General features: G+C 39.6%; 2 protein-coding genes across 2 annotated transcripts; one reads left to right on the top strand and one right to left on the bottom strand.

Annotated features, from left to right (window-relative positions):
* Nucleotides 1-67: 67 nt before the first annotated feature.
* On the bottom strand, nt 68-4,447 carry LOC137748056 (putative disease resistance RPP13-like protein 1). The gene has a single exon (XM_068488154.1). It carries the CDS (start codon nt 4,445-4,447, stop codon nt 68-70), a length of 4,380 nt encoding a protein of 1,459 aa, XP_068344255.1.
* Nucleotides 4,448-9,431: 4,984 nt separating this feature from the next.
* On the top strand, nt 9,432-16,221 carry LOC137746644 (F-box protein At3g54460-like). The gene is made up of 9 exons (XM_068486649.1): nt 9,432-10,151; nt 10,788-13,304; nt 13,393-13,606; nt 13,702-13,983; nt 14,079-14,138; nt 14,244-14,374; nt 14,646-14,760; nt 15,082-15,231; nt 15,583-16,221. Exons 1-8 carry the CDS (start codon nt 9,616-9,618, stop codon nt 15,226-15,228), a joined length of 4,002 nt encoding a protein of 1,333 aa, XP_068342750.1. The 5' UTR covers nt 9,432-9,615; the 3' UTR covers nt 15,229-15,231; nt 15,583-16,221.
* The last annotated feature ends 39 nt before the right edge of the window (nt 16,222-16,260 follow it).

The raw sequence follows: 16,260 nt of genomic DNA, 5'->3' as shown, positions 1-16,260 counted from the left end.
ATATCGACTGGTAAGAAATTGAAGTGAATGGATCTTTTGCATTGATGAACACAGAATTATAATCAATTTACACAAAACCACTAGTGAGAGTGGATCCCAGAATTTCAAAATTTTGAAGCATCTTCGGTTGCTCCTCTTCAAACAAGGTTTGAAGTATGTCACATTCCGATATTTCCAGATTATCGAGAGAGGTGAGATTGTTAAGTCTGTTGGGTAGGAACTTGAGATTTGGCAGTCGCTGAAGCTGAAGAGAGGATAAACTGATAGGCAACAGCCAATCCTCTGGGAATGACACCAGTCCTTGACAACCACCAAAGGCGAGGTTGGTGAGACAGGTGAGTCTGTGCAGCCCCCACTCGAATGAAGGCTTGAAGTTTTCACAATCCATGATCGACAATGAAGATAGATTAGTTGGCAATCCACCATCTGGAAATGAGACGAGACTAGGGCAACTTTCTATGCATAGTTCTTGAAGAGACGTGAGGTTGTGCATACGTTTTGGTAGGGACTTGAGGCTTCTACAATCAGAAACTTTAATTGCTTTCAGCATGGAGTTTGGTAGGTCAAATTCCGCGATAGACTCGACAAGTGGACACTCAGTAATTTCCAAATTATTGAGATGAACAAGGTTGTGCAGACCTTCAGGTAAGAACTGGAGGTTGGTGCAGTCATTGATGATGAGCTGTTTAAGGTTCATGACTACGCCGGATGTTACTGCAGGGAGACCAAAAGTACCTCTCGGAAAGGATGTAACAGAAGGACACCCGGAAATCTTAAGAAACTCAAGAGAACTATTATTGTGAATCATGTCCTTTGGAAGGGATTCCAAATTTTTGCAGTTCTGGATTTCAAGTTCTTTGAGTGTGCTGGGAAGGTCACCTTTCGGAAACGACTTCAGAGAAGAACAGCCTTCAATTACCAAGTACTCAAGCGGAAAACACAAGTCAGTGCTGTTCTGAATCTTCCATTCTGGTAGGAGTTGGAGAGCATCACAACCCTTGATCTCAAGGCCTCTAAGCGTGGAAGGAAAACCTGTTTCCGGAAAGCATACAAGTGAAGGACATCTCCAAACTTTAAACTCCTTAAGAGATGAGAGTTGGTGCAAGCATTGTGGCAACTCCTGTAAGAATGGACATCCTGAAATTTCCAAGCGTTGGAGGTGCTTGAGATTTCGCAATCCAATCTCATTAGACAAAGTGACCATCTCGCTGAGATGCACAATCTTCAACTCTTCAAGAGCTGTCAAGTGTTGTAGAAACCCTTCAAGTAGACGTGTTGGCCCGGGAATTTGATGCAAATGCATGTAGGTCAGCGAGGAAAGTCCAACTATACTTCGTAGTATCTCCTCATTGCACTTTTTAAGTTCCAACTCCCTGATCAAAGGGAGCTTGGGCAGCTCTGTTAGTTCTTGACATCCATTTATCTCGAGGACTTGCAGAGACGGAAATATGCTAGGTAATTCCCTTAGGTTGGGACATGTCCATATAAAAAGCTCAAGGAGGTTAGGGAATTCTCCGCGTTGCTCTAAACGATTATCTGTCTTTGAAAGGCTTGGAAGAGCAATCAATTCCTCACACCACTTAATTCTCATTTTTCTCAAGGCTGAGAAGTTCTGAGAGAACTTTTTGAGCTTTGGACAGTTTAGAATTTCAATCTTTTTCAGGCAACAGAAATCTTCCCGTCCTTCAACCCCAGAAGAAGACCACTCCTCCCAGTTTATCATGTAGTCAAATTTTAGGGTCTCCAACGACGGAAATGGAAGGACAGATGAATGGTAATCCCCATAGAACTCGACGCCTATACTTGTTATGCCCTCCATCCCTTCAACAATGAGGTCTTTTAGTGAAGGAAGTTGCCCGAGTGCCGGCAGTCGTGTACACTTCCTGCAGTTGATGAGCTTTAAATATAGAATATTGGAGAACAATGGGGACGCAATCCAACTGGGGAATTTTGTGCCTCCATAGTCTTCAATCGTAACTTTTTTTATATTTTTATGAGGTTGCAGCATCTCGAATACAACCATCTCAGATCTTTCATTTCTTGAACCATCCATACTGTTTCTCCTTTTCAACCTTAACTCATTGGCCTCTTGTTCATAAGCATCCATGGTTTCCTTAAAACTCGGAAATCTCGTAACACTATGACCTCTGATGTTGAGATCGTCTAGGATTCTGTGAACTTGTGGCATGTCAGAAACATCCTCTTCATCTGTATCAGCGAGCGAATCATCAGAACTGTCACTCCATTGGAACACCAAGTGATCAAGTCCTTCCTTGCCCTTCACATTAGCCTCCATTGCATCTACAAAATTCACAACATTCTGCAGTCCTGAAATGATAAGGGATCCCTTAAGTTGCAGCATGTCGCTCAAGTCTTTAATTCCACAGCCATTCTCCCGACCTACCATAAAATTAGACAAGGATTGGAGATTCTTCAGTCTACACATTTGCAGTGGCATCTCTTTTAATCTGCTTCCGTCAATATGAAGATGGCGTAGGCTTGTCAGGTTCCCCATTTCTGCTGGCAACTTAGTGAGAGAGCGACATTCTACTAATAACAATGTTTGTAAATTGCAAAGCATACTCGTAGAATCAGGCAACCTTTTAATTGCAGTGCGAGAGAGGTCCAGATAGCGTAGATGCTTTAAATTGCCTATTGTATCTGGCAGTTCAGTAATACGACAAGCATTGAAAGATAGCACTCGCAGATATCGCAACTTTGGAAGTAGATCACGAGGGACTTTGTTAGCCAAATAGCTAAATCCAGTTCCGTCTGTTGGATCCAAATCATCCAGCGGAAGGAAGGTGCGTAAGCACTCAAGTCTGCTGAAGGAGTCAAACCTTGTAGTGAACTCACGTTGGCGGCGAATATATGAAGAATGGCGAGCCTTCTCATATGCTTTGTATTGATTGCTGTCGTCGACTTTATCCTCCAATCTGAAACAGAACTCTCCAGAAACAAATTGAGCTAGCTCTTTCATGAGGTTGTGCATTACAAATCTTGATCGATTGTGAAGTGATTGTTGAAAGAATGATCTGGATACCAGCTCCTGAAAATACTCCCCACCGACATCTTCCAAAGTTTTATTTCCTTTTGGTTGCTCAAGCAAACCTTCCGCCATCCACAACAGAACAAGTGAATCTTTGTCAAATTCAAATTCCGTAGGGAACAAGGAACAATATGCGAAACACGGCTTCAAATGTGCAGGAAGGTGATGGTAGCTTAATCTTAAAGTCTGAAGGATGTTACTTTCATCATCTGGTAGATCCCATATTTTCCTACTGAACATATCCTTCCATTCATCTTCTTCCCTTCTAGAGTGCAATAGGATTCCGAATCTTTTCACTGCCATGGGCAAACCATCACACCTGCTGACAATCTCCTTACCAATGGCTTCGAGATTAGCATCAATGATTCGATTCTCAAATGCTTGGCTCTTGAACAATAAACAAGAATCTTCAAATGATAAACCTGTCAAATGATAAGCTGGAACCGTACCCATGCTTGATGCAACATCGCTGTTTTGCGTTGTTACAATTATCTTGCTTCCGCTTCTCCCTGCTCTGAAAGGAATCCATGAGAGATCCCAATCATCATTCCTCTCGTTCCAAACATCATCCAAAACAATCAAGAATCTCTTTCCAGCCAATTTTTCTTTCAAACAAACTTGAAGTAGATTCAAGTCATCAAGATCAACATTTTTCATATTGACAGACTCGAGAATTGTTTTCGTCACCCTCACTGCATCAAAATGATCAGACACAAACATCCAAATTTTTAAATCGAAATGCTTGTCCACTCTTTCATCATTGTAAATCAGTTGTGCAAGAGTCGTCTTTCCAATTCCAGCCATGCCAATGACAGGAACTACACCAACCTTTCTACTAGTTGGTTCATCACATAACAAAACTCGAATTATCTCCTCTTTGTCACAGCTCCTGCCGTAAACACATGATTCATCTACCAACGAAGTTGTTGGTGATCTATGTCTAAAGGCTAGAACATTGTCTTTCAACCCCAGAACATTTTTATATTGGGCAATCAATTCCAACCTCTCAATTATCTTTACCAACTTATGTTCGATCCCTCTACTAGATGGACTGAGAGAGGTAGAAATACGGTTCCAATTCCATACCTGTTTAGTGGTGGCCGGAGATTCAGCTGCCATCTTACAAGCCAAGGCTTCGCTAGCGAGATCATCTAGTAAGTCCTCGGCATCATAGAGCGCATCTTTAGTCATGTGCAACCACTTCTTCACAGCAACGTTGTAAAACTGCTTCTCCTCGGCATCATTAAGCAGCGTCGTAACAGTCAGAAGAGTGACCTTCAACTTGTCCAGCAAGTCATCGTACTTCCTCCCGCACAGTAAGCCTACAAACTCATTGGAAGCCAATCTGTCAAACAAAACTTGAAGAAAGGCAGAAAGAAAGGCCTCTCCGATAGCCATTGTTCCTTTCCAGGTAAGAAAAGTGAAGGGAGAAACAAAAAGCACTTCTAGAGGTTGATTTCTAACAGTGAATACTTTTGGCTTATGCTTATGCAACTTCATAAGAAATGCTTCTTTTTTTTTTTAAGCTTCCTGGAAGTTGCGTTTGCAGCTGCCAGGCCAGGCCAAGTCAACACAATACTTCTATGTACTGATGTTTTTTCTAGATGGTCAAGTCTGCCGGCAAAGAGTCAATACAACACAAATTGTTACAGGGTCATTAAATTAAATTCCCAGAGTATCCCTATTTCTTTGATTTCCCCTCTTAACCTTCATCATCCTATCCTAGTGTGATCGTAATCAAATGGACGCAGTCAGATTGTAACATTCTGTGTATAACAATATTTAATGTATAAATGAACAAACTATATCGTAACGAATGAGTTTCTCTTGGCATCCTTTACATTTCTAGTGATTTTCTATCATTTGAATTTCGGAAGTTTACTGTACGGAAGATTTTATGTTTGTAGTCGACCAGTGATATGAAACTTTCCGATGACATTTTGATGGGGAGTTGAGTTCTAATGGATAGAGTCACCCGAAACGCTGCATGGATTGAGTTCTAATGTTTGTAGTTTTTATATTTTTGGGAATTGTTATTGGCACTCCAAAAATCTCATTCTACGCTCCAAACTTTCTATATTTTGAAAGAAAAATCGAATGAGATTTTTAAAGTGCCAATAACATTTCCCATATTTTTATTTTTTTTATTATTTTGGTTAACTGGAATTTATAAACAGGGCAAAGATGCCAAAGACAACGAAAGCCCACAACAAGGCAAACAAGCAAATAACAAAGCTGGAAGTGTAAGGGGAAGAAAGCCGGGCACTACCAGGAAACAACTAGCGTCACCCCTTGCACAAACAAAGAAAATTAATGTGGGCAAGGCAGTCCATCTTTATTAAGTACATGAACAAGTGAAGATGGGTGTCTGTCAACCCAAGTAAAGTCACACAACTCCACACAACTGCATTAAAGGAATTGCCAACTTTCTTACACCTTGTTAAGATGGGGGTTTGTAGTTTGACTCCATTAAAGCTTCATGTTTTAATTTGACGAGCACAAAGCTGGGGTTTGACATTAGCATTACACGCTGGCAAACCATCGCACCTTATTGTTCTTTGTAAACGAATTACAAAGATTACATATAGAGAATCACAATTTGTTCAAGAAAAAAAATATCAAATTAACCCAGAGAATTAAATTTGGTACAAAAAAAATTCAAATATTAATAATTTCTTTATGATAACGGGAATAAGAACAGTGGTTTTCCAGAACAATAATGAGTTTAAGAAGAAATTTAAAAAAAAAAAAAAAAAAACTAATGAAAAAAGGTTTTAAATTAATCTTTGCAATTAATAAAAAAAATCATCAACTAACTTTATTTAATGATTATTGCCAAAAACAAATTTGAACTATATTATTGCTAACTCATCATCCTTCTCTTAGTATAGATAATATCGATTGTTCAAATAAAAAATCATTTACTAAATTCCGCCCACCTCCCTCATCCTCCTTTCCTCCTTTCCACTCTTTTTTTTTTTTTTTTTTCCCCGTTGTCTTAAGAGTTTGTTTGTTTTTTTTCTTTTTTTCTTTTTTCTTTTTAGAATAAGAGAAAGAATTCAAATTGATTACATTTCCCAATTTTATTTTTGTTGTGGTGTTTCCCAATAGTAGTTAAGATGATGAGAGATTTTTCAATGTACTCGGAATACAAGGTGGTACACCACGTGTCTCTATACAAGTGGTGAGATTCTTGTGTTAAAAAATTAATAACATAAAAAATAAAATTTCCCACCATTTACATAATAACACATGTTGTACCACTTGTGTTACGAGCAGAAGGACAAATTTCTCCAAAATGACACCCAAGCTAAAGAAATTGGATGGAGAGCTACATTTAATTATTGTAGGTATGTAAAAAATGTGAGGGAATTTTAATTTGGTAATTGAAAACAACTTTTTAAATATAATTACTGAAGACATAATCGGTAAGATCCCACATCGACCAACGGTGAGGGGGTGATATGCCTTATATGTATATACTCCCCTCCATATAGCACGAGGCTTTTTGAGAACTCACTGGCTTCGGATCACATAGAAACTTCAAAGTTAAGTGAGTTTGAGCGAGAATAGTCCTAGGATGGGTGACACCCTTGGGTAGTTCCCGTGCTGAAACCCAAAAACAAAACCGTGAAGGAATGGTAAGTCGTGAGCGGACAATATCGTACTACGGCGGAGTTGAGCTGGGATGTGACAATTTGGTATCAGAGTCACTCTGCCGTTCGGTGCGGATGCGCTAGCGAGGACGCTGGGTTCCCCTTAAGTGGGGTGGATTGTAAGATCCCACATCAACCAACGGAGAGGGGGGTGATGTGTCTTATATGTACATACTCCCCTCCCTATAGCACGAGGCCTTTTGGAAACTCACTGGCTCCAGATCCCATAAGAACTCCGAAGTTAAGTGAGTTTGGGCGAGAGCAGTCCTATGATGGGTGACCCCCCCGGGAAGTTCTTGTGCCGAAACCCAAAAACTAAACTGTGAGGGAATGGTAAGCCCAGAGCGGACAATATCGTGCTAGGCGGAGTCGAGCTGGGATGTGACATAATCTTCTCAAAATTTTGATCTAAATGGTTCATCGTTTTAGGCGTAATGGGTGTTTTTACAAGACCAAAAAGGGTCTAAATTTCAAACCTTATGAAACTAAACTAAGAATTAGACACTATTTATAAAACTTAACCAATAAGTAGACACTATTTATGAAACTAGACCAACAAGTAGACATTATTTATGAAACTAGACTAATAAGTAGACACTATTTATGAAACGAAACCCAAGAATTAGGCACCATTTCTAAAACTAAACCGATAGATGGAAACTATTTATGAAATTGGATCAAGAATTAGATGCTATTTATGAAACATGACAAAGAACTAGGCACTATTTATGAAAGTGGATCAATTACTAGACACTATTTATGAAACCAGACCAAGAAAGAGACATTTATGAAATTGTACTAATTATTATACATTATTTATGAAACTGGACCCGATAAATAGACACTATTTATGAAACATGATCAAGAACTAGGCACTATATATGAAATTGGGCCAATAAATAGTGTAGTACCGTTCAATTTCGTAAATAGTGTTCAGTTTCATAAATAGTGTTCAATTTTGTAAATAGTGTTTCAGTTTCATAAATAGCTTAGTTTCATAAATAGTATTCAATTTCATAAACAGTGTCTTTGATGGACACACAAGTCCCACGCGTCTAGTCTTTTTTTTAATAATTTTTTTATATTAAAATTATGCCATTTTCATTAAAAATTAAGTTCTTTTATTAAAATATAAGGGTTTTTCATTAATATTTAATTCTATAAAATCCCAAAATAAAAAACCCTACCAACAATCTAAACACCAATATATATATATGAATTTTCATAATGTATTTGGAAGCGGATTTACGATTTATTGAGCAACAAGCTATCATATTCTTGTTCTTCAAAATATATTCTTCCGTGCATGGAGCTCGACTTGTCTTCTGAACACCTAGGAGTTTGCCTCGTTCTATGTGCACGAAGGCCGCCTTGTCTTGTATGCCTCAGTATCCCTCTCTTCCTCTTTTTACTTGCAATCCTTTTGTGTTAGAATTACAAACTAAACAGTGTGATAAATTGCACCCGCTTCACTCCTGTCCTGGGCAAAAGTTATGACACACCCTGACCGAGATCAGGGCATGCTGGTTACGTCACTTCCACGTGACGGCCAGCATGCCCTGATCTCGGTTGGTATCAGAGCCTAACCCTAGTCGTGGTGTGCCGACGAGGACGTCAGGCCCCTAAGGGGGGTGGATTGTGACATCCCACATTGCCCAGGGGAGTGATCCTTATATGTATATTCTCATCCCTACCTAGCACGAGGCTTTTTGGGAGCTCACTGGCTTCGGGTTCCGTAGGAACTCCGAAGTTAAGCGAGAAGGGGGTTAGAGCATTCTCATGATGGGTGACCCACTGGGAAGTTGCTCGTGAGTTCCCAAAAACAAAACCGTGAGGGAATGGTAAGCCCAAAGCGGACAATATCGTGCTACGGTGGTGGAGCGGGGCCGGGAAGTGATCCGCCCCGGGGCGGGATGTGACAAGTTACCTCTCCAACGTTTGTCTATTTATAACAAAAAGGCTTCTTCTTTTTTTTTGGGTCAAAACCAAAAGGCTTTTTGGGTCTTTGAAAATGGCAAATCCTAAAATTTATCCACACATTTGGAACCAAAAAGCAAGGATTGTTGTGGCTTATTTTAATCTAACAGGGGAGAAAGGGGCACAACAGAGAAAGTAGAGAGAAATGTGTTTGTAGAGTTGTGTAGATAATGTTATTTCCCTACACAGTGCCTTTATTTATAGTAATAAAGGAGGGAATAATCATTCTCCTCTAAGGAATACAAGTCCTGGTAGGAAAAAATAACTAGTATAAAATCTAATCTAGGATTTACACAATCACACTTAAATACAATATTTATAACAGGGACCAAATTTTTCTTTATTTGATCTAGACTTTTTTTTTTTTTTTTAATAAACGATATTATCTGCAATAATGTAGTTCAAGTTCGTTTTTGACAAAAGTGTAGTACTAATTGGCAATTCATCTAGAGTTAAAATTTTCTTCTTTAATTTACTGTGCTTCAAATTTAAATTATTTATCCTTCATTTTAATTTAATTTAAAATATAATATCGATTGTTTTTTATTATTAAATGGATACATATAATAAAATTTTGGGTGCCAATAAAAGGCAAAAAAAAAAAAAAAAAAGAAAAAAAAATTTGAGTAACCACAGCGCAGCACGGAGTCGTAAGTGCCAAGTAAAAATCGAAACCACGTGCGTTCTTATTTTCTGGGAGTAAAAAGTCCGCCAAGTAACCGAACAAACCTCCAAAGCGGGCCCCCAGGAAAACCAAAACCAAACCTCCGCCCGTAGTTCCAGTCCTCATCAAATCATCGCATCCCCCTCCTCTTCGTTTCCTAATTCCCTTCCAATTCGAAATTCAAAAACCCTAATTTATCACTCAATGTCCCCTTAATTCCATGCCCTAATCCTCTTTTTTTTTCTCACTGCGATCCCCAATTCAGTTCCATGGAGGACTACACGTCGTCCTTCTCCGACCACAAGCTCTGCGGCTTCCTCTGCGCCGTTCTCACTGTCACTTCCTCCCCGGACCCCCGCCAAACCCCATCTTTCGGCACCCGCTTCCGAATTTCCCAATCCGACGTCAATTTCACTTCCCAAAACGGCTTCGTCCTTTCCCCCATTGACCCAGTTCCCCGCACCGATGTCTCGGCTGAGGAGCCTAAGCAATGCGAGGTTCCAGTGCGGGAATTGGGAAGGAAGAGGAAGGTCCCGGTGGTGGCGGAGAGGAAGATTGGGATGAGGAGGAGCAGGAGGAGCATAGGGCTGGTGCACGGGAGCATTAGCGTGGTGCACCAGCTCCACGCGTTGGTTGTGAACAAGTGCTTGAGGATCGATGCTCGATTGGTTCGGGTCGAGGCCGGAGACAGTGGAGTGGTCAGGGCTGTGGTGCTGGTCGATGTCTATCTCCCTATTGCAATGCTGGCTGGTTGGCAGTTCCCGAGATCAGGCTCCGTTGCCGGAGCTCTGTTTCGACATTTGAGGTAAATGTGTATATCCATTTGGTTTCGATTAGCTATTTCCCAATTGTTAAACCGAAGAGGGAGAGGGCTGAGAACTGAGAAGGGTAGAAATGAACATTATCGTATCAAGTATCTACATTTTTGTTTCGTAATTTTGTTATCTGCTGGTATAGAATTGGCTTGCATTTCTACAATGTTGGTTCTGGTTCCAACGCTACGCAGCGAATATTTGGACTTTTTATACGCAGCATGATTACACACACATCTTTGTGGATTCATGTGCACCCTCTCATGCTTCTTTCAACAAAACTATCACTTGTAAATAAAAAGCATATACATGTCATCATTCTTTTTTAAAGATTTCCACTTTTGTGTTCTCCGGTTTCTATGTTTTGTCTTTTCTGATATTTAGATGCTGGTACAGAACACTGGCTGGTATGTGTAGAGTTAAAAAATTTCATGTTATGCCTTGTTATGAATCCTGGTTATTCTTGTATGTTGCAGTATTCCCAGGGTACACTTTCATTTTCTTAACTAAGAAAATGGTTGTTGCCGCTTTGAATTTTGTTTTCTTTCTTGTTATTTATCTGTGTGGTTAGATTACACAGGCATCTATCATCCGTCTCACCCTAACAAGTTCAAAAACATCAATTGCAGTTCTGACTGGGGAGAGAGAAGTGCAATGCTCATCAACGGAGATTATCTTGAAAGTACTCTAGGAGCTGACAGAAGCATATGGAATCTTTCAGATTGTCATGTTTTTGGTTGCAAGCTGCATCATGACTTCACTGATTCTTCGAAGAAAAGGCTCTTTGAGCTTCATGAAATTTTTAAGGGCTTACCTAGTATTGCAAAGACAAGAATACCTGTTTCTTCTAGAATACAATCATGTGACGACTCTTTCAGCTCTGGTATTTGGGAGATATCTGATGACATTTTACTTAATATTCTAGCTGCACTAAACCCAACTGACCTTGTTGGGGTGTCTGCTACCTGCCGCCATCTTAGACTGTTAGCCATCTCAATCATGCCATGCATGAAACTTAAACTTTTTCCTCATCAGCAGGCAGCCGTAGAGTGGATGCTACAGCGTGAGAGAAATGCTGGCATCCTGCCACATCCTTTGTACTTGTCTTTCTCAACTGAAGATGGATTTTCTTTCTACATAAATACCATCTCTGGGAAAATAGTCACTGGGGTAGCTCCCACTGTGAATGATTTTCGTGGGGGAATGTTCTGTGATGAGCCTGGATTAGGCAAGACTATAACTGCTCTTTCCCTTATTCTAAAGACACAAGGAACACTGGCAAATCCACCAGACGGGGTATGTGTTAACTGGTGTACACATAATGGAGAGAAAAGAAGTGGTTATTATGAGCTTAATGGTGATTATGTTGCTGACCAGAGAATGCTCATAGAAAAGAGGGACACTGGTCAGAATTCTCAAAATTACATTTGGGATTCCAACTACCAACGATCCAAAAGAGCTAGGCTAGTTCTTCATGATGAGAAAATGACAGGATTTATCAATTCATGTCCTGGACCTACTGGTAAAGGAATGGAAACACCGGCAGCTGCATATTCTGATCCAACAGTGGGTGGGGTTCGATGCACCGGGAGCTTGAGCGGCATCAGTAAAAATCTTTTTCCCACATTTGAAGGTGCATCTAACGAGGCGAGCAAAAGCTCTAGTAAAAAGAGGCCTAGGAAGGTTAAGGCAGATAAGTATGATTATAACGACTCCTGGGTTCAGTGTGATGCTTGCCACAAGTGGCGGAAGCTTCCAGCTAGTATTGCTGATGCTAGTGAAGCATGGTTTTGTAGCATGAATGCTGATCGTTTCTACCAGAGTTGTAGCGTTCCTGAAGAAGCCTGGGATAATTGTCTTCCAATAACACATTTACTGGGATTTTGCACAAAAGGAACCGTTGGAGGAGAGGAACAAAACGTTCGTTTCTTCGTTAGTGTGCTTAAAGAGCATTATCCCTTGATAAATTACATAACAAAGAAATCCCTAATTTGGTTGACTAACCTTTCTCCTGACAAGCTCTCAGCAATGGAGACAAATGGTTTGCGAAGTCCTTTCATAAGCACTTGCACGGCTCCTGGTGAAAATGCTCATGGGTTTCAAAAAATATTTCAAGCATTTGGTCTCAAAAGAAGAGTAGAAAAGGGTGTTAGTAGGTGGTTTTACCCACAAAATCTTGACAATATGAGTTTTGATGTTGCTGCTCTCAGAATTGCTCTTTGTTCACCATTGGATTCAGTCAGGCTGTATCTTTCTAGGGCAACCCTAATTGTTGTTCCATCAAATTTAGTTGATCATTGGAACACTCAAATCCAGAAGCATGTAAGGCCTGGTCAGCTACGAGTTTATGTTTGGAATGATCATAGGAAGCCTAATGCACACAGTCTGGCTTGGGACTATGATGTTGTCATAACCACATTCAACCGCTTAAGTGCAGAGTGGGGTCCTCGGAAGAAAAGTGCGATGATGCAAGTGCATTGGCTTAGAGTCATGCTAGATGAGGGTCACACCCTTGGCTCAAGTCTTAGCTTGACCAACAAAATGCAGATGGCAGTTTCTTTGATGGCTTCAAACCGTTGGATATTGACTGGAACTCCAACTCCTAATACACCCAACAGTCAACTCTCACATCTTCAACCATTGCTCAAGTTCCTTCACGAGGAAGCTTATGGGCAGAATCATAAATCATGGGAAGCTGGGATTCTTAGGCCTTTTGAAGCAAAGATGGAAGAAGGACAATCACGTTTGTTGCATTTACTGCAAAGGTGTATGATTAGTGCAAGAAAGGTAGATTTGCAGGCTATTCCACCCTGTATCAAGAAAGTTACTTATCTTGATTTTACTGAGGAACATGCAAGAAGTTACAACGAATTGGTAGTTACAGTGCAGCGCAATATATTAATGGCTGACTGGAGAGATCCTTCTCATGTGGAGAGTCTTTTGAATCCAAAGCAGTGGAAGTCTAGAAGTACAACTATTGGAAATGTCAGGCTATCGTGCTGCGTAGCTGGGCATATAAAAGTAACAGAAGCTGGTGAAGATATTCAGGAGACAATGGATATTTTAGTTCAGAATGGTCTAGATTCCGTGTCGGAGGAGTATGCTTATATAAAATATTATCTTGTTTACGGTGGCAACTGTGTTAGGTAATCTAGTTGTTGACACCCCCCACAACCACACCATTGGGAGATGAAATATGTCTACTGATTAGAGATCGTGTTTTCATTTTATCAGGTGCAAGGAATGGTGTCGCTTACCTGTCATTACACCATGTAGGCATCTTTTGTGCCTCGACTGTGTTGCTTTGGACAGCAAACGGTGTACATCTCCTGGCTGTGGCAATTTATATGAGATGCAAACTCCCGATGAATTAGCCCGACCAGAAAATCCCAATCCTAAATGGCCTGTTCCCAAAGATCTTATTGAGCTACAACCCTCATATAAACAGGCAAGCATGGCTCTCAAGACAAGTTGAACTATTTTCATTTTTTAGTTTCTTTTGTTTTACTATTTTACTGATGTAGGGCCTTTGGCTTTATGCAGGATAACTGGGATCCTGATTGGCAGTCAACATCTAGCAGTAAAGTTGCCTATATTGTAGAGAAATTGAAAGCATTGCAGGAAGCTAACAGCGAAGTTCATTGCCCTCCAGATGGCAACAATAATTCCTTGCACACTGAAAATTTACTGTCTGAGATAACCGATTCAAAAGGATCAGTGCAAGTCCATGACTTTAAAATGAGTACCAAGACCCATGATACAAACTTGGAAAAAGTGTTGGTATTTTCTCAATTTCTTGAGCATATACATGTCATTGAACAGCAGGTGACTATTAAATACTAATTTATTTCATGAATTTTCGCTGCTATATGATTCTGGCTGTACAAGTAATGGATTTGAACTAAATACTTTTTTGTCAGTTGGCGATTGCTGGTATTAAATATGCTGGGATGTATAGTCCAATGCACGCTAGCAACAAGGTACATATTTTCCCTCTCATATTATATATTCTCTTGTTTGTTGTGTGCTCTTAGTTAATTTGCTTTTCTTTTTGTGTGCAAAATTAATATCCTTTCCTTGTTCAGATGAAGTCATTGGCCATGTTCCAGCATGATCCAAGTTACACAGTTCTTTTGATGGATGGAAGTGCTGCATTGGGTCTCGATTTGAGCTTTGTGACCCATGTATTTTTAATGGAACCAATATGGGACAGGAGGTTATTATTCTCAAATCCCTATTATCATGTTCTCTTCATTTTTCTTTTTTTCTTTTTTTGAATCGATTGTATATATGAAAATAAAAAATAAAAGTCTGACTGCTTTACTCAACTCTGTTTTGGAAAAGAACGTTACTTTCTGTTCTAATGTGGTTTTTCAAAAATCAAAGCCTTTTGTACATAATGGCTTCAATAATTCACAATACAGTAGTCGATAAATTTATATTTCCATATGATATTTAATCTATTCTGTTCATTTAAACGTTATTAGCATGGAGGAGCAAGTTGTTAGTCGTGCTCATCGGATGGGTGCTACTCGTCCAATTCATGTGGAAACTCTAGCAATGCGTGGTACAATTGAAGAGCAAATGCTGGAGTTCTTACAGGTAAACTCATAGCAGTGGTTTCGGTTCATAGTGTTCTAGCGGTCGTTTAGAAGACTTAGCACGTGTTTGATTAATTCTCATATATGATTGTTAGAATATAAAGTGCAACTACAAAATAAATATCGTATCTTTCATCCACATACATGTTTTAGCTGAAATTTATAACTTTGGGGAATATAGGTAAATGTGTGGATAATGTATTTGTGAGGAAACAGTTTCTCTCTCTCTCTCTCTCTCTCTCTCTCTCTCTCTCTCTCTCTCTCTCTCTCTCTCTCTCTGTGGCTAGTTCTCGTGTAATATGCTTCCTTCATGTTGCTTCAGGATGCTGATGAGTGCAGAAGATTTTTAAAGGAAGAGGCTGGGAAATCTGAGCCTACAGGGGCACGAACTCAGCGTTCATTACACGATTTTGCTGAGAGCAATTATCTGTCCCACCTTAGCTTTGTGCGGACAAATTCTAAGATGTAAAAGGTTGGTGCATGATTTATCTTGATCAGGGTAGTTTTGACTTTAACTTAATTTTTCATTTTCCCAAGGGTGTTAATCTGGATATGGGCTTTTCATCAATCGTACTTGCTCTCTCTTTTCTTAAAGTATGCATTTCATTCCCCCACCAAAAAAATTCCCTCAATAGTCTTTGCGATTCCACTACTTAGTGGGAAAAGGCTTTGTTGTTGTTGTTGTAGTCTTTGCGATTCCTCTTTCACATATGAACTATCAACTGTTACGTGAAATGTCTTTCAATGCAGAATGTTTTGTTTTCCTGGTTTTTATTCTTTTTAATGGTTTGGTTTTCTCATACATTTCATTTTTCACGTGCAGGAATGTGTCCATCTTGTACATGCCATCAATGATATTTTTGACAATTTTAGCATTCGAATTGCGCTACCATTTTTGCTGGCATCGGCTTGCCAACGCTGGTTTCTTTGGAGCAGTACAAAAATTGAACTGACTTACAGATCTAAGGACCAGGTTATGCGGGCACATTAGGAACAACTGGTTTTTTTTTTTTTTTTTTTTTTTTCGCAACAAATGCCGACTTGGCTTGGGAGCATCCTATCATTTTTTATTTCAATTGGAGCATTGTATAACTAATATGTCCGAGAAAAAGTAAATTATTTCTAATAATTAGATTTAAATTTATTTTATCGCCTTAACAAATACTTCATAGGTCGATTACATTTTTACTCTTTCCTGAATCGCATATGGTTTGTCATGCGAAGAAGTGATTCTCTTGTAACCAATTCATTGTTTTAGTGGCGTCACCTGACAAAAAACTGGCGGTGATAAAATGGGGCATATTATAAGAAAAGTGCATCTTTCATATGAACAGAACCCTTTCAGTACATATTTTGGCTGTTGACACCCATTACGCCAGCTGCCGGGACATTTTATTTTATTTTGTTCTATAATTGAAGATGTCATTGACACTCCAAAAATCAAGTTATATGAACAAAAAGATTAAGCGACCGCAATAGTTCAAAGATGAGTCGGCGATCA

The sequence above is a fragment of the Pyrus communis genome, chromosome 10, assembly GCF_963583255.1.
Source record: "Pyrus communis chromosome 10, drPyrComm1.1, whole genome shotgun sequence".
NCBI classification, from domain to species: Eukaryota; Viridiplantae; Streptophyta; class Magnoliopsida; order Rosales; family Rosaceae; genus Pyrus; species Pyrus communis.
The sequence above is the reverse complement of the archived record's forward strand: the minus strand, read 5'-3'. Positions and strand labels throughout refer to the sequence as shown.